The sequence below is a fragment of the Ylistrum balloti genome, unplaced genomic scaffold, assembly GCF_031769215.1.
Source record: "Ylistrum balloti isolate Yb309-2 unplaced genomic scaffold, AGI_CSIRO_Ybal_v1 Utg371288, whole genome shotgun sequence".
Taxonomy (NCBI): Eukaryota; Metazoa; Mollusca; class Bivalvia; order Pectinida; family Pectinidae; genus Ylistrum; species Ylistrum balloti.
This window is the reverse complement of record NW_026782691.1, coordinates 184,131-208,828: the sequence shown is the minus strand read 5'-3', so window position 1 is coordinate 208,828 and position 24,698 is coordinate 184,131. Positions and strand designations below refer to the sequence as shown.

The 24,698-nt window shown below is 34.1% G+C and overlaps 1 protein-coding gene across 1 annotated transcript in view; it reads left to right on the top strand.

The window, feature by feature from the left end:
* LOC132561836 (uroporphyrinogen-III synthase-like) overlaps nt 1-24,698 on the top strand; it is a 58,498-nt gene that overhangs the window by 11,489 nt on the left and 22,311 nt on the right. The window contains exons 2-6 of the mRNA XM_060226544.1: nt 12,088-12,253; nt 13,820-13,885; nt 17,772-17,846; nt 18,188-18,271; nt 19,005-19,090. Coding sequence (XP_060082527.1) covers nt 12,088-12,253; nt 13,820-13,885; nt 17,772-17,846; nt 18,188-18,271; nt 19,005-19,090 — 477 coding nt within the window. The remainder of the gene's footprint in view (nt 1-12,087; nt 12,254-13,819; nt 13,886-17,771; nt 17,847-18,187; nt 18,272-19,004; nt 19,091-24,698) is intronic.

Sequence of the window (24,698 nt, the reverse complement as noted above, 5' to 3'; positions counted from 1 at the left end):
CTTAATGACTGAGTATACATTTGAATGATTTTAGAACTAATTGTTAGAGACTAGTGTGCATGGTTGGTTTTCTTGTGTAACTTGGAAAGCTGTTGTATCTTTTTATCTTTTAGCTATACTGTATTTTGTACTCAGTGACATAAGGTCACACACTAATATCAAGCATGATTATAGACACATTTTACCTCATTTGTTATGAAACTTGTAAAGATTAACATGTGTCTAGTAAATATTTATGTATGTCAAGTAAAGATCTATATGTGTCTAGTAAAGATCTAGTAAAGATCTATATGTGTCTAGTGAAGATCTAGTAAAGGTCTATAGGTGTCTAGTGAAGATCTAGTAAAGGTCTATATGTGTCTAGTAAAGATCTAGTAAAGGTCTATATGTGTCTAGTGAAGATCTAGTAAAGGTCTATATGTGTCTAGTAAAGATCTAGTAAAGATCAAGTAAAGGTTTATATGTGTCTAGTGAAGATCTAGTAAAGGTCTATATGTGTCTAGTGAAGATCTAGTAAAGGTCTATATGTGTCTAGTAAAGATCAAGTAAAGGTTTATATGTGTCTAGTGAAGATTAATAAAGGTCTATATGTGTCTAGTAAAGATCTAGTAAAGGTCTATATGTGTCTAGTGAAGATCTAGTAAAGGTCTATATGTGTCTAGTAAAGATCTAGTAAAGGTCTATATGTGTCTAGTGAAGATCTAGTAAAGGTCTATATATGTCTAGTAAAGATCTAGTAAAGATCAAGTAAAGGTCTATATGTGTCTAGTGAAGATCTAGTACAGATCTAGTCAAGGTCTATATGTGTCTATTGAAGATCTAGTGAAGGTCTATATGTGTCTAGTAAAGATCAAGTAAAGATCAAGTAAAGGTTTATATGTGTCTAGTGAAGATCTAGTAAAGGTCTATATGTGTCTAGTAAAGATCTAGTAAAGATCAAGTAATGGTTTATATGTGTCTAGTGAAGATCTAGTAAAGGTCTATATGTGTCTAGTGAAGATCTAGTAAAGGTCTATATGTGTCTAGTAAAGATCTAGTAAAGATCAAGTAAAGGTTTATATGTGTCTAGTGAAGATTTAGTAAAGGTCTATATGTGTCTAGTAAAGATCTAGTAAAGGTCTATATGTGTCTAGTGAAGATCTAGTAAAGGTCTATATGTATCTAGTAAAGATCTAGTAAAGGTCTATATGTGTCTAGTGAAGATCTAGTAAAGGTCTATATATGTCTAGTAAAGATCTAGTAAAGATCAAGTAAAGGTCTATATGTGTCTAATTAAGATCTAGTAAAGGCCTATATGTGTCTAGTGAAGATCTAGTACAGATCTAGTGAAGGTCTATATGTGTCTATTGAAGATCTAGTGAAGGTCTATATGTGTCTAGTAAAGATCAAGTAAAGATCAAGTGGGTGGTCGGGTGGCGCAGTGTTAACGCACTCGCCTTTCACCTAGCCGATCAGGGTTCGATTCCCGGAACGGACGTGAAAAGGTAAGGGGTCACCTGCCTGACCACGTGGGTTTTCCCCGGGTACTACGGTTTCCTCCCACAATAAGACCCCTCGCGCGCTTACATCCGGGCCAACAAGAGTGATAAGTATAAGTTGACATAACTTGTTTCGCAATTGTTGTAAAATAAATCAAGTTTATATATATATCAAGTAAAAGTCTATATGTGTCTAGTGAAGATCTAGTAAAGGTATATATGTGGCTAGTAAAGATCAAGTGAAGGTCTATATGTGTCTAGTTAAGATCTAGTAAAGGTCTTTATGTGTCTAGTTAAGATCTAGTAAAGGTCTATATGTGTCTAGTAAAGATCTAGTAAAAGTCTATATGTGTCTAGTGAAGATCAAGTAAAGGTATATATATGTGTCTAGTGAAGATCTAGTAAAAGTCTATATGTGTCTAGTGAAGATCTAGTAAAGATCAAGTAAAAGTCTATATGTGTCTAGTAAAGATCTAGTAAAGGTATATATGTGTCTAGTAATGATCAAATGAATGTCTATATGTGTCTAGTTAAGGTCTAGTAAAGGTCTATATGTGTCTAGTTAAGATCTAGTAAAAGTCTATATGTGTCTAGTGAAGATCTAGTAAAGATCAAGTCAAAGTCTAAATGTGTCTAGTTAAGGTATAGTAAAGGTCTATATGTGTCTAGTGAAGATCTAGTAAAGGCCTATATGTGTCTAGTTAAGATCTAGTAGAGGTCTATATGTGTCTATTGAAGATCTAGTAAAGGTCTATATGTGTCTAGTTAAGATCAAGTAAAGATCAAGTAAACATCTATATGTGTCTAGTTAAGATCTAGTAAAGGTCTATATGTTTCTAGTTAAGATCTAGTAAAGGTCTATATGTGTCTAGTGAAGATCTAGTAAAGGCCTATATGTGTCTATAGAAGATCTAGTGAAGATCTGTATGTGTCTAGTAAAGATCAAGTAAAGATCAAGTGAAGGTCTATTTGTGTCTAGTGAAGGTTTATGTGTCTAGTGAAGATCTAGTGAAGGTTTATATGTGTCTAGTAAAGATCAAGTAAAGATCAAGTGAAGGTCTATATGTGTCTAGTGAAGGTATATGTGTCTTGTGAAGATCTAGAAAAGGTCTATATGTGTCTAATAATGATCAAGTAAAAGTCTATATGTGTCTAGTGAACATCTAGTAAAGGTCTGTATGTGTCTAGTTAAGATCTAGTAAAGGTCTATATCTGTCTAGAGTAGATCTAGTAAAGGTCTATATGTGTTTAGTTAAGATCTAATAAAGGTCTATATGTGTTTAGTTAAGATCTAGTAAAGGTCTGTATGTGTCTAGTGAAGATCTAGTAAAGGTCTATGTGTCTAGTGAAGATCTAGTGAAGGTGTATGTGTCTAGTAAAGATCAAGTAAAGATCAAGTGAAGGTCTATTTATGTCTAGTGAAGGTTTATGTGTCTAGTGAAGATCTAGTGAAGGTCTATATGTATCTAGTGAAGATCTAGTAAAGGTCTATATGTGTCTTGTGAAGATCTAGTAAAGGTCTATATCTGTTTAGAGAAGATCTAGTAAAGGTCTATATGTGTTTAGTTAAGATCTAGTAAAGGTCTATATGTGTTTAGTTAAGATCTAGTAAAGGTCTATATGTGTCTAGTGAAGATCTAGTAAAGGTCTATGTGTCCAGTGAAGATCTAGTGAAGGTCTGTATGTGTCTAGTAAAGATCAAGTAAAGATCAAGTGAAGGTCTATTTGTGTCTAGTGAAGGTTTATGTGTCTAGTGAAGATCTAGTAAAGGTCTATATATGTCTAGTAAAGATCTAGTAAAGATCAAGTAAAGGTCTATATGTGTCTAGTGAAGATCTAGTACAGATCTAGTCAAGGTCTATATGTGTCTATTGAAGATCTAGTGAAGGTCTATATGTGTCTAGTAAAGATCAAGTAAAGATCAAGTAAAGGTTTATATGTGTCTAGTGAAGATCTAGTAAAGGTCTATATGTGTCTAGTAAAGATCTAGTAAAGATCAAGTAATGGTTTATATGTGTCTAGTGAAGATCTAGTAAAGGTCTATATGTGTCTAGTGAAGATCTAGTAAAGGTCTATATGTGTCTAGTAAAGATCTAGTAAAGATCAAGTAAAGGTTTATATGTGTCTAGTGAAGATTTAGTAAAGGTCTATATGTGTCTAGTAAAGATCTAGTAAAGGTCTATATGTGTCTAGTGAAGATCTAGTAAAGGTCTATATGTGTCTAGTAAAGATCTAGTAAAGGTCTATATGTGTCTAGTGAAGATCTAGTAAAGGTCTATATATGTCTAGTAAAGATCTAGTAAAGATCAAGTAAAGGTCTATATGTGTCTAATTAAGATCTAGTAAAGGCCTATATGTGTCTAGTGAAGATCTAGTACAGATCTAGTGAAGGTCTATATGTGTCTATTGAAGATCTAGTGAAGGTCTATATGTGTCTAGTAAAGATCAAGTAAAGATCAAGTGGGTGGTCGGGTGGCGCAGTGTTAACGCACTCGCCTTTCACCTAGCCGATCGGGGTTCGATTCCCGGAACGGACGTGAAAAGGTAAGGGATCACCTGCCCGACCACGTGGGTTTTCCCCGGGTACTTTGGTTTCCTCACACAATAAGACCCCTCGTATGCTTACATCCAGGCCAACAAGAGTGATAAGTATAAGTTGACATAACTTGTTTGGCAATTGTTGTAAAATAAATAAAGTTTATATATATATCAAGTAAAAGTCTATATGTGTCTAGTGAAGATCTAGTAAAGGTATATATGTGGCTAGTAAAGATCAAGTGAAGGTCTATATGTGTCTAGTTAAGATCTAGTAAAGGTCTTTATGTGTCTAGTTAAGATCTAGTAAAGGTCTATATGTGTCTAGTAAAGATCTAGTAAAAGTCTATATGTGTCTAGTGAAGATCAAGTAAAGGTATATATATGTGTCTAGTGAAGATCTAGTAAAAGTCTATATGTGTCTAGTGAAGATCTAGTAAAGATCAAGTAAAAGTCTATATGTGTCTAGTAAAGATCTAGTAAAGGTATATATGTGTCTAGTAATGATCAAATGAATGTCTATATGTGTCTAGTTAAGGTCTAGTAAAGGTCTATATGTGTCTAGTTAAGATCTAGTAAAAGTCTATATGTGTCTAGTGAAGATCTAGTAAAGATCAAGTCAAAGTCTAAATGTGTCTAGTTAAGGTATAGTAAAGGTCTATATGTGTCTAGTGAAGATCTAGTAAAGGCCTATATGTGTCTAGTTAAGATCTAGTAGAGGTCTATATGTGTCTATTGAAGATCTAGTAAAGGTCTATATGTGTCTTGTGAAAGTCTATGTGTCTAGTGAGGATCTAGTAAAGGTCTATATGTGTCTAGTGAAGATCTAGTAAAGGTCTATATGTGTCTAGTTAAGATCAAGTAAAGATCAAGTAAACATCTATATGTGTCTAGTTAAGATCTAGTAAAGGTCTATATGTTTCTAGTTAAGATCTAGTAAAGGTCTATATGTGTCTAGTGAAGATCTAGTAAAGGCCTATATGTGTCTATAGAAGATCTAGTGAAGATCTGTATGTGTCTAGTAAAGATCAAGTAAAGATCAAGTGAAGGTCTATTTGTGTCTAGTGAAGGTTTATGTGTCTAGTGAAGATCTAGTGAAGGTTTATATGTGTCTAGTAAAGATCAAGTAAAGATCAAGTGAAGGTCTATATGTGTCTAGTGAAGGTATATGTGTCTTGTGAAGATCTAGAAAAGGTCTATATGTGTCTAATAATGATCAAGTAAAAGTCTATATGTGTCTAGTGAACATCTAGTAAAGGTCTGTATGTGTCTAGTTAAGATCTAGTAAAGGTCTATATCTGTCTAGAGTAGATCTAGTAAAGGTCTATATGTGTTTAGTTAAGATCTAATAAAGGTCTATATGTGTTTAGTTAAGATCTAGTAAAGGTCTGTATGTGTCTAGTGAAGATCTAGTAAAGGTCTATGTGTCTAGTGAAGATCTAGTGAAGGTGTATGTGTCTAGTAAAGATCAAGTAAAGATCAAGTGAAGGTCTATTTATGTCTAGTGAAGGTTTATGTGTCTAGTGAAGATCTAGTGAAGGTCTATATGTATCTAGTGAAGATCTAGTAAAGGTCTATATGTGTCTTGTGAAGATCTAGTAAAGGTCTATATCTGTTTAGAGAAGATCTAGTAAAGGTCTATATGTGTTTAGTTAAGATCTAGTAAAGGTCTATATGTGTTTAGTTAAGATCTAGTAAAGGTCTATATGTGTCTAGTGAAGATCTAGTAAAGGTCTATGTGTCCAGTGAAGATCTAGTGAAGGTCTGTATGTGTCTAGTAAAGATCAAGTAAAGATCAAGTGAAGGTCTATTTGTGTCTAGTGAAGGTTTATGTGTCTAGTGAAGATCTAGTGAAGGTCTATATGTATCTAGTGAGGATCTAGTAAAGGTCTATATGTGTCTTGTGAAGATCTAGTAAAGGTCTATATGTGTCTTGTGAAGATCTAGTAAAGGTCTATATGTGTCTAGTGAAGATCTAGTAAAGGTCTATATGTGTCTAGTGAAGATCTAGTAAAGGTCTATATGTGTCTAGTGAAGATCTAGTAATGGTCTATATGTGTCTAGTGAAGATCTAGTACAGATATATTGAAGGTCTATATGTGTCTAGTAAAGGTCTATGTGTCTAGTGAAGTTCTAGTAAAGATGAAGTGAAGGTTTACATGTATCTAGTAAAGTTTTGTGTATATTTAGTAAAGATCTACATGTATTTAGTAAACTAATATCCTGATGTATGGATTAAATATCAGTACATGTGTACATAAGTATTAAAGACATTCATGTGTCTAGTAAATATCTCGTATCTATGTGTCTAGTAAATGACATATTGATAATCAAGTAAGGTCTACCAAAGATCTTAAGTAAAGATCTACATGTAAGTACAATACGGAAATCATTACTTATGATGAAGAAATATTACTATACTCTGTAAATGTTAAAGACATGTATAATGATAGTATATAGAAGGCATTGTGTACTTGACAACACTTTCTCCACAGACAATGTACATTGCATGTTAAAGTGTTGGAACCTTATATGTTTATGTTACACAGATAAAAAAAAAACATGTATTGAGGTTTTTTTCTGTAGCATTTTTGTACCTTTTCATGCCCCCCATGACCTTTCTGATGGTACCAACATTTTTTACTATGTGACCTTGACAGTGACGTTTTGACGTATATTTGAAAAACTTTAACATTGGCCTGAACTATTGTGCAATGAAGACATAAGTATTTCTCAAAGTGTGCATGTAATTAGTACATGCCTTACACAGTACAGTTTTAATGTCCCTCTTCAGAATTTTGTTGTAACTGGGGTATAGTGTTTCATAAACACATCTTGTTCTACTTTTGTTTTTCATGTATTCTGGTTTAATTTATTTTTATACTTTATTGGTGTGAAGATGTTTGAGATTTTTTGTAGACTTACTCTATATTTTGCTATAATGTTACATCAGTAATGGAGACAAGGAAGTCTTCTGTTACACAACAATTAAATAAAATGTAGTAATTGATGCCAGCAGTTTAGAAAGCAACATTGTAGTTTGATGTTGTGAGAAAAGTTAACTTCACTTTTTAAAACAGTTCTCTTTGAAATATTTAAGGATTTTAGGGAGGAAAGTGGTCAGGCATTGTCAGAATGGTTTAGAAGCATGTAGCTGTACCAATAATAACATGCTAATTTGTTTATGTTGAATGTTAATGAAACTTTCTGACAAGTTTATCTGGTGTTGAAATTGTCGGTTTTAGGTGCTTGTGGTAGAATCTCCTTGGAGTCAGCATTCCTTGGTCTAAAGATTATTAAAATGTGGTCTTAGTTTTAACATTTGTAGCCAACTTAGCATAATATTCTCACTTTAACATCATACAACAGGCAACTTCATAAATTAAAATGTGACACAAAAAATATGTATGTTGTAATTATTTGTTGGAATTAGATTGATAATTGTAAAAAATACATTTTATTCTTTATATCTAATCTCATAAATAATGAAGAGGCATCTTATAAGGTACATGTCAAATTAACAGGTTGCTCTAAGCTTTAGTGCAGACACAATTGTTTAAGTACAGAATGTACAGTATAGTACATTTTATGTAGGTTTACTTGTGCTTTTAAAACGAGTAGAAATACATGTATATGGTTCTGCTATTTGAATGGTTGAAATTGAAGATGTCTCCGGTTTTGGAATGATCTCACCACTTTTTTATGCCTTAGCAGATATTGATTCATTCTCCATTCTTTTAATTTCTTTTAATTTCTTGTAAAAATCAGTGGTACATGTATCCACTCATAGACAGCAGAGATTCATTACTGATCTATATCAACATTAGTCATCCACTCCACATTTGCGAAACAAATACATTTTGGCATTAACAAGTTATTATTTAATATAAATAAGGAAATGTCTATCCATCCATGGATGGTATATACACAGGTATCAGGGAAAGTCTGTCCATCCATCAGGTGATGGTATATACACCTGTATCAGGGAAAGTCTGTCCATCCATCAGGTGATGGTATATACACAGGTATCGGGGAAAGTCTGTCCATCCATCAGGTGATGGTATATACACAGGTATTAGGGAAAGTCTGTCCATCCATCCATGGATGGTATATACACAGGTATCGGGGAAAGTCTGTCCATCCATCAGGTGATGGTATATACACAGGTATCAGGGAAAGTCTGTCCATCCATCAGGTGATGGTATATACACCTGTATCAGGGAAAGTCTGTCCATCCATCAGGTGATGGTATATACACAGGTATCGGGGAAAGTCTGTCCATCCATCAGGTGATGGTATATACACAGGTATCAGGGAAAGTCTGTCCATCCATCAGGTGATGGTATATACACAGGTATCAGGGAAAGTCTGTCCATCCATCAGGTGATGGTATATACACCTGTATCAGGGAAAGTCTGTCCATCCATCAGGTGATGGTATATACACAGGTATCAGGGAAAGTCTGTCCATCCATCAGGTGATGGTATATACACAGGTATCAGGGAAAGTCTGTCCATCCATCAGGTGATGGTATATACACAGGTATCAGGGAAAGTCTGTCCATCCATCAGGTGATGGTATATACACAGGTATCAGGGAAAGTCTGTCCATCCATCAGGTGATGGTATATACACAGGTATCAGGGAAAGTCTGTCCATCCATCAGGTGATGGTATATACACAGGTATCAGGGAAAGTCTGTCCATCCATCAGGTGATGGTATATACACAGGTATCAGGGAAAGTCTGTCCATCCATCAGGTGATGGTATATACACAGGTATCAGGGAAAGTCTGTCCATCCATCAGGTGATGGTATATACACCTGTATCAGGGAAAGTCTGTCCATCCATCAGGTGATGGTATATACACAGGTCAGGTGATGGTATATACACAGTATCAGGGAAAGTCTGTCCATCCATCAGGTGATGGTATATACACAGGTATCAGGGAAAGTCTGTCCATCCATCAGGTGATGGTATATACACCTGTATCAGGGAAAATCTGTCCATCCATCAGGTGATGGTATATACACCTGTATCAGGGAAAGTCTGTCCATCCATCAGGTGGTGGTATATACACAGGTATCAGGGAAAGTCTGTCCATCCATCAGGTGATGGTATATACACAGGTATCAGGGAAAGTCTGTCCATCCATCAGGTGATGGTATATACACCTGTATCAGGGAAAGTCTGTCCATCCATCAGGTGATGGTATATACACAGGTATTAGGGAAAGTCTGTCCATCCATCAGGTGATGGTATATACACACGTATCAGGGAAAATCTGTCCATCCATCAGGTGATGGTATATACACAGGTATCAGAGAAAGTCTGTCCATCCATCAGGTGATGGTATATACACAGGTATCAGGGAAAGTCTGTCCATCCATCAGGTGATGTATATACACAGGTATCAGGGAAAGTCTGTCCATCCATCAGGTGATGGTATATACACAGGTATCAGGGAAAGTCTGTCCATCCATCAGGTGATGGTATATACACAGGTATCAGGGAAAGTCTGTCCATCCATCAGGTGATGGTATATACACAGGTATCAGGGAAAGTCTGTCCATCCATCAGGTGATGGTATATACACAGTTATCAGCTGATGTCTTTCCATCAATCAGGTGATGATATATACCCAGTCATAAAGGGATTGTCTGACACAAGTTTTTTTATTCTGGAGTAATGCTTTTTACTCTCTCAACAGTTGCTATAATGGTTATTTTTTTCTGGGAGTTATGTCCCTTTATTGATAAAATGTGAAGCCAGATATTGACTTCTAATCTCTTCGCCTCGTCATCGAGGTTTGTATTTCACAGGATATCATAAAATCTTGTGCTAATGTTTTCAACCACATCAGAGAAAAGAGATTTTTTACACAGTTATTTGAAATGCACAGGTGCATAATGCAGTTGAACTTGATAGGATATTGTAGCACAGTGTTATGGGTAAATAGGAATATATAGCACAGTATTACATGTAGCAGTTAACATTTTTCTTTACCTTTGTAGCAAAATATTCAATCTAAATCATTTTTGTCCATTAGACTTGAGTTTAATATGTTACTTGTTTTGGTAATGGAATTTATTATCATGGTAGGGCACTTGTGTAAGTGAATTATTTGCATCAGATAAAAGTGCGAGAACAGTGATGGAGGGATGCCCTCTGTGTCATCAGTGATCTCTTTGGCAACAACAACCTCTGTCAATGACGGCCACTGTGTCTATGATGATGACCACTGTGTCAATGATGACGACCACTGTGTCAATGATGATGACCACTGTGTCAATGATGATGACCACTTTGTCTATGATGATGACCATTGTGTCAATGATGACGACCACTGTGTCAATGATGATGACCACTTTGTCTATGATGATGACCATTGTGTCAATGATGATGACCACTGTGTCAATGATGATGACTACTGTGTCAATGATGATGACCACTGTGTCTATGATGACAACCTCAGTGTCAATGACGACCTGTATGTCGTTAACAATATGACAATGATGGTGTATGTATACTACATACTCTGTGACCCTCAGTTATTAATTCCAGGTCAATGGCATCTTTGAACTTGCAAGGGTAACAATCAGAAATGATCAGTGAAAAAAAGCCATAGACCGTGTTTTAGATCTCAGATTCCTGGTTAACCAGTAGAACCATGAGTTTAGGACCATAAGTCTACATATGTGATGGTGTACTATTTCAGTTTCAAAGAGTCAGATTTACTGACTTTTACTGTTATACAGTTTGCACTGTGAGTGATGGGAAAAAGTTGAAGATTATATTTTGAAATGCTATCTTTATATATACTGTGAGATTTCACAGTAGCATGATTGTAGATGTTTTATCATATGATCTATGAAGTCATAATGCCTGCATTCATGAATTGTTTATGTTGTCAAGGAGATGGTTTGCTCATCTTATCAAGTGCATTCATTGTAACAGATGTTTTATTTCAATCTCACAGGGAATATATGGATCCACATGAAGCAAAGAATTAAATGACATGTATATAAAACCTTTACCTTCAACATGTTAGGATGACCTCACAGTACAGTATTTTGGCTTTACATTTATACATTAAGATGGACCTATAACAATACAATAGGTTAGCTGACCTTACAGTACAGTATTTTGGCTTTACATTTATACATTAAGATGGACCTATAACAATACAATAGGTTAGCTGACCTTACAGTACAGTATTTTGGCTTTACATTTATACATTAAGATGGACCTATAACAATACAATAGGTTAGCTGACCTTACAGTACAGTATTTTGGCTTTACATTTATACATTAAGATGGACCTATAACAATACAATAGGTTAGCTGACCTTACAGTACAGTATTTTGGCTTTACATTTATACATTAAAATGGACCTATAACAATACAATAGGTTAGCTGACCTTACAGTACAGTATTTTGGCTTTACATTTATACATTAAGATGGACCTATAACAATACAATAGGTTAGCTGACCTTACAGTACAGTATTTTGGCTTTACATTTATACATTAAGATGGACCTATAACAATACAATAGGTTAGCTGACCTTACAGTACAGTATTTTGGCTTTACATTTATACATTAAGATGGACCTATAACAATACAATAGGTTAGCTGACCTTACAGTACAGTATTTTGGCTTTACATTTATACATTAAGATGGACCTATAACAATACAATAGGTTAGCTGACCTTACAGTACAGTATTTTGGCTTTACATTTATACATTAAAATGGACCTATAACAATACAATAGGTTAGCTAACCTTACAATACAGGTTAACCTTAAGACCTCTCAGTTCATTCATGCTAATATCCCAAGGTTGTTAGTGACAAATGACATACTAGAGGTAACATTTTCTACATTTACTACTTTTTTTGTCTTTTTACCAATTATCCACTAAATGTTACATTAATGAATGTGGATTGTAATCCTCAGATCCCACATATTAACTGCAGCCATCTTGTGACACCAGTGGTTGGCCGACCATCAAATTGTTGATAATCATTGGGTGTGTCAATGTCCTATATATATTTCTTTTTTTTGTTTGCAGTTGCTTGTAGATGCAGGAATTAAGGCAACCCTCTGTCCTGTATTGACTTTTGAATTCCTGAACCTTGACCTTTATATGAATCAGATGTCAAGACCAGAGGACTTTTCTGCAATTGTATTCACTAGTCAACAGGCTGTGAAAGCTACAAGAATGGTGCTAGAATCGGGTTTGTATAGAAATTGATGACCAATGACTATGTATACCAGGGGTAAAAAGTTGGACAACAATTGGATTGTGAAATTGATTAAACATTATCAATGTGACATTAGTTGTGAAAGCAAGATCTATAAACTCATATGAATTAGTCTTGTTGGCTGAGGCAGGTATAGGCAGGGGGGCTTATTGTAGTGGAAAATCTAAGGAACACCCATGACACCATTATAATATTGCAGAAAGGTGACTTTAGTAAAATATCAATACATTTATGTAAGGTGTGGAAATCAGTTGAGATGGTCTTGCTATAATGTTTTATGCAAGTATGATAGGTGTAAGTTCTGCTGAGATAACTTCAGTAATCTTTTCAATACATGTATATCAGTTGTGGAATTCAGGGGAGATAATCTAATCAATGTGCCAGAATTCAGGAGAGAAGATTTCAGTAGGACAATTGTGTATTTCATGCATGTAGCTTAAATTTGGCAGTCCAAGGAGATAGCATTGGATAAAACATATGGTGTATGGTAACTTCATTTACCTGCTGGCAAGAGTAAAGGGGGATAACCTCAGTATGTCTCCCCTGTATCACGACATCATGCCTTTAATTATAGTCAGGACAGGAAAGGGGAAATAACCTCAACTTTAATTTTTCTGTCTCAAAAAAGGGAGCATGCCAAGAAAAGGAGTTATAACAGGGCAGAAACCATCAACTTAATTTCCCTGTGTCATGATTAGGTATTAGGCCATATAAAGTTACTGTAATCAGAGCAGGAAAAAGGTTAGATAACCTCAGATTGATTGTTCTAGGTGTCAAGAGTCTGGTATTGGGACCTTTAACTGTATAACTGTCCAGTAATTTCAGCATCCCTGTTATAGTAGTAATTATCAGTGTGACAGAAATTATCATTTATGCCATTGTCTTTGCTGGAGATCAAACCAAGGACCCCTGGCTTACTGGCCTTGTGCTCAATTGAGCTGAAGATCTCTCTCTAGTGGATGTGTATGCTAGTACTTACCAGGGTAACCAGTTTCATCAGCAATAAGTTGCCTTCAAATGATGACCTAGTAGTATAATCAATGTGGCTGTGAACCCATGACCTGCATACTGGTAGCAGTTCCACTTTCAAAGGTTTTGTAGAATCTTTCTAGAACAATACCACACCTTTGGCAGCTTTTGAACAATATTGGGATAAAATCATGGCCATTAAAAAGCATTCCTTGAATTTTCGTTTCTATTTTAACAGAAATTAATTTTAGATTAGTCAAATGACTGTATGAATAGATCAGTTATGAAATTGAAATGTTTAAAAATTTCTGAACTTCCTAGTATGAATAGATCAGTTATGAAATTGAAATGTTTAAAAATTTCTGAACTTCCTAGTGTAAAACTATTTTTCCTTGGTGTTGTATAACAAGGAATGTACTAGATACAAGAATCCAGTACTAGTATTATTGTGTATTGTCTGAAACTCTCCAGTAAATATACAGGAATGTAGGTAGAGGAAGATAATGATAAATGAGTTCATTACTGCTATGTTATAGTATCTGAAAGACAGATCCCTTCTTTTCTAAACAGGTGGAGAGATGCAGCCCCTGAAAAAGTGGAGATGTTATGTAGTTGGACCAGCCACTGCCACAGAAGGTAATTCATAGAACCTACTTCACAGAGAATGAAAACAAATAAAAGTTACTTCAGCTACCTGTATTTCTTACTATAAATTCAAATTATTCTAGAGAAAGATGATGAGAGCAAAGACATTGTAGTTTTACTGGACATGTGGACAGTTATATCACTAATTCTTTTGGGACATAGCTGTAGTTGTGGGACTGATCAGTAATACTCACATGTGGAAGAGAAATTGTCATACATTGTATGTGGATTTGAACAGTTTTATGTAGAATAGAAAAGTAATACGTTGTTTGTAAGACAGAACAGTAATGCATTTTATATAAGACAGAAAATGGAAAAATTGGATGTAGGACAGAACAGTAAGACATTGTATGTAAGGCAGAAAAGTAGTACATTTTATGTAGGACAGAAAAGTAAAACATTATACAGTATGTAGGACAGGACAGTAATACATTGTAGATTTGTATGTAAACCATTAATACACTACATTGGAACAGAACAATAGTGTATGTTTTATGTAAGACAGGTGAGTAATACACGGGTTTTTTTGTGAGACAGAATAGTAATAAATTGTTTGTAGGACAGGACAGTAATACATTTCATGTAGTACAGGTAGTAATACATTTCATGTGAGACAAAACAGTAATTCACTGTATATAGGACAGAACAGTTATACATTGTCTTTAGGACAGGACAGTAATACATTGTTTGTAGGACAGGACAGTAGTACATTGTTTGTAAGAGAGGATAGTAGTACATTGTTTGTAGGACAGGACAGTAGTATATTGTTTGTAGGACAGGACAGTAATACATTGTTTGTAGGACAGGACTGTAATACATTGTTTGTAGGACAGGACAGTAATACATTGTTTGTAGGACAGGACAGTAGTATATTGTTTGTAAGAGAGGAAAGTAGTGCATTGTTTGTAGGACAGGACAGTAATACATTGTTTGTAGGACAGGACAGTAATACATTGTTTGTAAGAGAGGAAAGTAGTGCATTGTTTGTAGGACAGGACAGTAGTATATTGTTTGTAAGAGAGGAAAGTAGTACATTGTTTGTAGGACAGGACAGTAATACATTGTTTGTAGGACAGGACAGTAATACATTGTTTGTAAGAGAGGACAGTAATACATTGTTTGTAAGAGAGGAAAGTAGTACATTGTTTGTAGGACAGGACAGTAATACATTGTTTGTAGGACAGGACAGTAGTATATTGTTTGTAGGACAGGACAGTAATACATTGTTTGTAGGACAGGACAGTAGTATATTGTTTGTAGGACAGGACAGTAATACATTGTTTGTAAGAGAGGAAAGTAGTGCATTGTTTGTAGGACAGGACAGTAGTATATTGTTTGTAGGACAGGACAGTAATACATTGTTTGTAGGACAGGACAGTAGTATATTGTTTGTAGGACAGGACAGTAATACATTGTTTGTAGGACAGGACAGTAATACATTGTTTGTAGGACAGGACAGTAATACATTGTTTGTAAGAGAGGAAAGTAGTGCATTGTTTGTAGGACAGGACAGTAATACATTGTTTGTAGGACAGGACAGTAATACATTGTTTGTAAGAGAGGAAAGTAGTGCATTGTTTGTTTGTATATTGTTTGTAGGACAGGACAGTAATACATTGTTTGTAGGACAGGACTGTAATACATTGTTTGTAGGACAGGACAGTAGTATATTGTTTGTAGGACAGGACAGTAGTATATTGTTTGTAAGAGAGGACAGTAATACATTGTTTGTAGGACAGGACAGTAATACATTGTTTGTAGGACAGGACAGTAGTATATTGTTTGTAAGAGAGGACAGTAATACATTGTTTGTAGGACAGGACAGTAATACATTGTTTGTAGGACAGGACAGTAATACATTGTTTGTAGGACAGGACAGTAATACATTGTTTGTAGGACAGGACAGTAGTATATTGTTTGTAAGAGAGGAAAGTAGTACATTGTTTGTAGGACAGGACTGTAATACATTGTTTGTAGGACAGGACTGTAATACATTGTTTGTAGGACAGGACAGTAGTATATTGTTTGTAGGACAGGACAGTAATACATTGTTTGTAGGACAGGACTGTAATACATTGTTTGTAGGACAGGACTGTAATACATTGTTTGTAAGAGAGGATAGTAGTACATTGTTTGTGGAAAAGACCAGTAATACATTATAGATTGTTTGAAGAGGTCAATGGCATTTTTTCAATCATTCTCGATTTTTGTTTGATTTGTTTTTTTTTCAAGCTCAGATTGATACATTATGTTAATAAAGTTACCTACTCATTCATATTGTGTTCAATATATGTTTAACCAGTTTTTGAAATGATCTCATTTCATTCATGTATCTCAGCATTTTTTGTATTTATGCTTTGATGAACTGTTGCAAGGGAGCTAACCTCAACAGTGTTGGGAAAATAAAAGCAATTCTGTTATATCATATTACTAGCTCTAGGTGTTACAATGTAGAACTTTGATTCCCTCCGTATTTCCGCAGTGTTTCTAAACAGAATATTTTCTGAAGGTGTATTGAACTTCAGTGTAACTTTTTGTAAATTTTCTGGACTTAGAAAATACTAGGTATAGTTTTTTTTTACCTATTCTGGATTTTGAAATTTCTAGGTATAGCATTTTTGTACCTATTTTGGGCTTAGAATATTTTGATATAATGGTAAAATAACTTTATGTAACTTTTCTGGACTATGTCATTGTGAGTATAACTTTTATATACCTATAATTGACTTATAAGAACACCAACAAAAATTTACCAGATTTTTGTTATATTTGTATATATCTTATTGTATTGCTATAGGTATGATAACCTTAACTTTAAACTAATTGTCTATTCCAATCGCTCTGCGTCTGTGGTCTGTCTGTCGTCGTTCCATTCATAAACATTTTTTGTTATTCCTATTTCTTGAGAAGTACTGGATGGATCTTTCTCAAATTTCATATATACATATATAGGTTCCCCTTGGTCTCTAGGTGTGCTCATATAATTTTGGGACTCCTCAGAAAAACAAAATGGCTGAAAGGCAGCCATCTTGGATTTTGACTTTGAAAGATTGTTATCGCTATTTCTTAAGAAGTAATGGATAGATCTTTTTCAAATTTTATATGTAAGTTTCTCCTTGTCCATGGTTGTGCCCATTTAATTTTGGGTTTGATCAGATGAACAAAATGGCAGACAGATGACCATCTTGGATTTTGACTTTGAAAGTTTGTTATCGCTATTTCTGGAGAAGCACTAATAGGATCTTTCTCAAATTTCATGTTTAGGTTCCTTTAGGTCCCTAGTTGTGCCTGTTGGAATTTGGGACTGATCAGAAAAACAAAATGACTGACAGGTGGTCATCTTGGATTTTGACTAGTAAAGATTGTTATTACTTTTTCTTAAGAAGTACTAAATGGATATCTCACAAATTTTACACATATGTTCTCTTTGGTCTCTCCTTGTGTTTTTTTTTTATTTTGGGACTGATTAGAAGAAACAAAATGGCTTCCAGATGGCCATTTTGGATTGGGCAGGTAAGGATTATCATCGCTATTTCTGCAACGGAATGTTCAAATTTCTTATCATTAATAGCAAAAACAGAGAAAAGAAGGAAAAAGATCCAACTTTAAAAGATCATATAAAGAACAAACAATTGTGGGCGCCAAAATCCCTCTGGGATCTCTTGTTTTTGTTTCTGATTATTAAAATAGATTGCATAATTGCATTAGAAGGAAAGAAAAAAGCTCAGATAAAGTACAATCTTGAGCAAAAGTGATTATCAAACATTCAGACTATGTTAATACTTGTACGTTAAAGTGCTTCAGAAGTACTGGTTCTCTCAATGTTTCAATCCAGTATGGTAGGTTTATTCAATTATATTTTTTTTCTATACTTTAGCCAAGAATCTTGGTTTCCTGCCTCAGGGGGAGGACAGTGGCAGTGCTGAGGCTTTGTCTGAAATCCTTCTTAAAGGTAGTAAGGGACATAACCTGTCTGAAATCAAGCTACAATGTAGTAAAGGGGGATAATCTATTGGAAATCCTATGATTGAAAGTGGATAACTTGCTGATGTAGCAAATGACATACATTAATCTTCAAAGAATTTAAGAAACAAAAAATGAGGGGATAGTCTTGGTCAATGTATTATCTATTTGTACTTTTCAATAACCAAGAGACATGCCATGTTTGTAAACAGACTCAATATTGTGCCAGCCTGTGTTTTAGTCCATCCACAGCTGAGTATTCATCAAATATGTATACATAAATTGTATGTTAATAATTGTTGGTGAATGTGATTGTTTTTTATTTTTCAGATTTAAGACATTTAACCAGACCAATTTTGTATCCATGTGGAAATTTGAAAAGGGATACCTTACCAAAAAAGATGAAAGAAAATGGTAAGAAATAACAGAATTGATGTAACATTATTAAAGTTCAAAGTCATCAAACGATGAATTATCAGATTGTTAATTGATAATAAAACTTTACAGTCATCAAACAATGAATTATCAGATTGTTAATTGATAATAAAACTTTACAGTCATCAAACGATGAATTATCAGATTGTTAATTAATAATGAAACTTTACAGTCATCAAATAATACATTTTCAGATCATTAAAACATGTCAGTACCAAAAATATTGTGGGTTTACTTTAAAGTTTGAAAAGTATTTTCCCCCTAAGAATTGCAATTTTCTTATCTCCTATATTCATTTCTTTTTTAGATATCTTTTTCTCAAATTGTGTTGGTTAAGTTTTCATAAGAAAACTTTATGTTACAAGTAGTCTATACATCAGAATTTTTTACTTTTAAAGTTTTTTTTAAAAGTGCATTCTTGCATGATCATAGAGATCATTTGTTTGAAAAAAGGCAGCTATCTATTATATTTATTATGATTGACAAAACATTTTTAATCGTTTAATGTAGGTTCATTTTGTTTTGACCTTTTTATTGAAAGTGTACTATATACCTTTCCTGTGGTTTTTGTACATCCCTGTGTTTACCTGTATGTTGTGACAATAAATTATTCAATTTAATTGAATTATGTTTCATAAAGTCATAATTTGATCATTATAGTCATTGACCAGTAGTTGATACAGATATATAGATATGACAACTTTGTTTGTAGGGTTAGAGTTACATGAGATCACAGTGTACCAAACTATCCCACGGGTAGATCTGGAGCCCTATATTCATGACCTTGTGAACAAGGAGGTTAGTAAAAGTAACATTTAAAATGTATCTACTGTCACTACATGTTGTAGTACATTACTTGTTTATATGCATAACTGTATCAAACCCATGCCTGGTAATAAGCCCACTCAATTAATCACCTACCATTAGCCGATAATAAGCTAACTTCCTGACTTGTGGCTGACCTCAATTGCTCCAGTTTAACCATGAATGTTCTTCACAAACTGGAGATTGCTTCTTATCAAACTTTTATTCAGTCCTGTTTGTGTTAACACATTTTCTCACAACCTTGTGTACTGAGATTAACCCAGTTTGCGATTAAAAATTTTGATTTAAATGAAAATGACAGGTTTTGTCTTAAAAAATCTCCAGTTTAAGATGAGAATTTTTACATTGGAAGTATAGGCAAGTTTACTGAATAAAACTGGATGTTCAAGTCCTTTCACAACACTCAAAGACATTTGTATGTAAACCATATAGACACATGTTTTGAAGTAAAAAGAGGCAATAATGACATTCTGATGTATGATAAATGCATTATAGAATATTATTGTACCTAATTTGTGAACTGCTGGTAATGATATATCACATGTAACAAACATTTACAAGGAATTCTCTTTGTTTTTATTACGATGGTTTTAGGAATTACGGAAATGATGTGTAAACCCACATTAACTGTACCAGCATACTGAGCTCATGCACTTGAACTTTTTCAGATCAGTCTGATATTAGCTATGATCAGTTGAAATAATGACAAATGATGGAACCACCTGACATTTGGATTTGACAGTTGTTCTAGTCAGTGTTTAAAAAATCAACACAATGATGTGTTTTATGACATTTAGATGTGATATTTCTACAATACCATTTATTATAAATCCTTTTTTTTATCCCTTTAACACTGACTTTGATGATTTATAACTTGACATTTGATCACTGCTGGGAAACACCTAAATGTCCTGTGTGTGAAGGGGAGTAACTCTTTTGCTCTTACTGTTAACTTTTAAATTTTGAGAACATAATTGCATTGGTATTAAGATGTCTTTAGTCTTCAACTTCGCTACAATAGATTTGCCTCAAATTTTAACAGCATATGATGCCACATGTTTACAACATTCCTATATTACATTTTTCACTTCTTTTCAAAACAGCAATGTGGCAATAATCCTACATCAACTCATAATCTTATCACCATATTTTCAGTGAGACTGTAGGGTTTCAAACTATATATTTTGCTATGTTAATTTACAGATAGCATGAGGTTAGTAGTGTAATAGTTATATAGACTCAGAAGTGTTCAATTTTTTCTAAAAAGCTGTTAGGGTCACAGGAGAGACGGGGTGGGGTTGAATGATAAAACTAACCAGCAAAACAATATCAAACATATTAGTATAAACATAGGATAGATGGTGGCTTTAAGTTGTAATATATTTTTTCCATTTCCTCCACTCTACATCAAAACTTTCAAGAAAAGAATCTCACCTAGCTATTGCTATAATTTGTTTATATGAAGATCTTTAATTTGATTGTATTGATAATATGAGAACCCTGGTTTTATTGATGTACTGCTTAATGATGATATTAGATTTATTATCAATATTAACTACGTACTTATTGCCAAACGACAAGAACTCAAAGACTAAAGTCTCATTGTTGACAGTGAATGGAAAGTAGAGGGTTTCTAGAAGTGTTTCAAAGTTATGTAAGAAATTCTGAACCTTTTCACATTCCAAGAGAATATGATGGATAATTTCTGCCTCTGATTTACAGAATCAGTGGGCTAATGACAATGTTTGCTTTAAAATGGATTGAATTTGTTGCCAAATATTGTGAAAAATTCTAGATTGGAATCATTGAAATTTCAAGTCTTTAATAACTTTAAAAGGTAAAGAAAAAATACTTGACCAAGTCAGTTTGCTAAAGTCAAAATTTTCAGACCATTTTTTCCTACCCATTTTTAGGTTGATTTTTTATAGATGTCTTTAGTTGCTTTAGATTTTTAAAAATGAAGACTCTATGTTAGAAGGGATGTTAGACAGAAGTAGGGCCATGTCAGCTAAAGGGATACTGTGTTGTCCATCATTTGTTTCCATCTCCATCCATTGTCTGTCATCCTTCTGTCAACTTTCCCAACAAATTGCTACTAGTAATGAACCACATAGTGGATTTTGCCCAAATTTGATCTGAAGTATCCTTTGGGGAAGGGAAGTCAATTTTTTATAAATGATGGAACTGAGCCCCTGGGGCCTGAGGGGCAGGATCCAAAAGGGGAAATTTTGCAGGTGCTTTAAAGTTCTACTCCTCCTGCAAGAATGATTGAATTTTGCTGAAATTTGGTCTGAAGCATTCCTGGTTTAAGGGAAATTAATTTTATATAAATTTTGAGACTTGTTCCCCTGGGATGGGAGGGATAGGGTCCAATAATGGAAACAGAGCAACTTTTTAAAATCCTCCTCCTTCTGTGGGAAGGATTGGATTTCACCCAAAATTTAATCTGAAGCTTTCTTTGGTCAACGGAGATCTATTTTTTATAAACAGTGGTCCTGGGCCCTGCTGGGACCTGAGGGACGTGGCCTAAAAGGGGGAATTTTGCAAATTCTTTAAAGTCCTTCTACTCCTTCAGGAATAATTGGATTTTGCCTAAATCTGGTCTGAAGCACTGGTGGGTGAAGAGGAATTGATTATGTAAAACAGTTGGCTTAGCCCACTTGGGTACATAGAAAGGGTGGGGGCTCAATAGGGGAAATAGAGAAAATTCTTTAAATCCTACTCCTGTTATAGGAATGATCGGATTTTACCCATGTTTGGTCCGAAGGTGTACCTGCAGAATTGATTTGATATAAACACTGGGCCTTGACATGCTGGAACAGGAGGGACAGGATCCAATATTGGTTAAAAAGAAAAAAAATCTTTAAAATCTTTGTACTTCTTTGGGAATGGCAGGATTCTGCCTCAGTTTGGTCTGAGACATGAATGGTTTTGCAGACTACTCTAGTGACAGGCCTTTAAGTACATTTGACATACAATATTTCTGTGTAAATACTTCAAATATAACCATTATCACTCTATCACTGTTAATAAACTGATCTCTGCAGAAACTGTCTATAATAGTCAGCCCTAAAGGGCCAAGTGAGCTTATTATATATTACCACATACATTGCCCATCCATCCAGTTATCTATCAGTCCTTCTCTCCATCCATCCATCAATCCATCAACTTTCCCTCAACTCACTACTGGTCATGAATGACTGAGCAGATTTTGACTAATTATGATAATTACTATCAATGGGGAAAGGGAAAACAAATTTTCTGAGGTGAGAAGGGCGTGCTCAATAGGAGAAATACTTCCAAATCTGGTCTGAGACATCCCTGGGTGAAGAATTAGTGTTTTGAATAACGTTTGGTCTTGAGCCACCTGGAGCGACTTCTGTAAAATTCTTCTGCTGTTATAGTGATTCAATTTTGCCTAGATTTGATCTGAAGCATCCTTGGGCGAAGGAAACTTTGTTTGTGTAAGCAGTGCACCTAACCCACTTGGGGCAGAGGGGTGGGTCAAATAGATTTAATACAGACAAACGATTTAAGTACTTTCCCCTAACATGACTTGTTTATATGTTGTGCTAAAATTATGCTTTTGATTTTGGCCAAATTTGATAAGAAGCACCCAGGGGGAAATGGAACTAAGTCTGTATAAATGATGGTTCTTGGCAACTAGGGCCTGAGAGACAGGGTACAAAAGAGGTAATATAGCAAGTTATTTAAAATCCTATATTTTGTCCAAATTTCATCCCAATTTTTGGGTTAATAGGAATCAATTTTGTATAATATGTGGGTATCTGAATATACTTTAAAATCCTTCACCTATAATGATGTCTGGATTTTGAACCGATTTAATCTAAAGCATGCTAAGGTGAAGGGGAATCAATTTTGTGAAAACATTTGGTTTTGGCCCACTGGGGCGAGAGGGGTGGGGCCCAGTAGGTGAAAAAGAGCAAATCCTTCAAAACCCTCCTTCTGTAGGGTTACCAGAATTTGCAAATCAAAAAGCAGAAAAGCTAGATCATTGATGGAAAGGCGTTACCAAGTCAAATAAAAAAAAAGGTAACATATGCCACTGTTTAGAGTTGAGTGTAAGTAGCTAAAGTTTGTTTCGGAAATTGTTTAGAATTGATTTGATGTGTCTATTTAGAAATGTTAGTGGCATATGTGTTGATATATTTGTGATGAAAATTGATTTCCAGGCAAGTGATATCTAAGTAACTTATATTTTCTTTATAGATGTTCTATAATACTTAACTTGGATATTCCCAATTCATACAGTTTGTAAAAGCGATGTATCTCTGAATGCCAAAAGTTCAAATTTCCCTATAGAGGACAGTTTGTTTTGATAGGGGTTATAGAAGTTCATTAAAGTAGTGTCAGTCCCTACTGGCAAATTTATCTATAAAATCTACCTGTTGGTAGTCAACAACTGATAATACTTGCATCTTTTGTCTACTTTTTTCCAAAGTTAATGATACTTTTTGAAAAATATGAATATAAAAATGTTATGAGATATATTGATAAGATTTTGAATTTATTGATTAACAATACTTTTCAAAATCTTTTTGATATCATAATGATAGTTAAATTACTTTATCTCAGATATGTGTGGAAAAATAAAGATTAATTAATCTTATTCTCTTTAACAATATAAAATATGGAGAAACCTATTGCACCATTCAATTTATCTTATCAAGGCATTTGTTGTTGCATGTATTGTTACATACTTCATTTCACATCACTTCGTGCAGGACAAATATTGCTAAAACTTATTTTGATAAATTCTATAGTTATTTTAAGATTCATATCCCTGGAATTCAGAAATTGTTTAAAGTTAATTGCATTAAGACTTATGTAATGATATTTTGATATTTTACTTATGTTCAGCTGATGACTGGCATTAGTATGGATCTACTCTACTTAGTAATATAACAATAATTTATTACAAATTACAACAGTATGTCATTTTTTGTTAGACTGTAATATTCTTCACCAAATAATTTATCATTCTTGTTTTAATATCAAATAAAAGCGAATTTGTGTGTGCCCAGTTCATGATAAACCATGTAGCTTGGGTTACTTTTCTTAAAACCTAATACTTGTAATTCTGAATAGTAAGGAGATAATGTAATTCATCCCCTATTTGCTGGCTATAATGAAACATAGATATTTTGTCTTGATGTGCAGTATTATTTGAGGTATAACCTACACAGTCCTTAGGTTCTTTTCTCTTTTTGTCAATAACTTGAGTCGCTTTATTTGAGAAAGAACACATTTATAGTCTTTCTTTGTGTTGTGTACAGTTAAATCATCCAATGATATTTTATTTGTATAATATACTGCTGAATTGTTTATTTTAAAGCTTCAAAATCACTTTACATAAAATATCATTTAAATGTTTTCCAAATGATCATTCACCAAATATGGAGAGATGTATTGAATGAAATCAGTCCAGGTGAAAAAAGGCAGCTTACATGAAATGGTTTAAAGTTGATGAAAAGTTCCCAGTGTCATTCTGTTTCAACATGCTCAGCAGCATTCCTGTGAAATATGGTGTGATGTAAGAGTTATCTATCTTCAGCTTGGT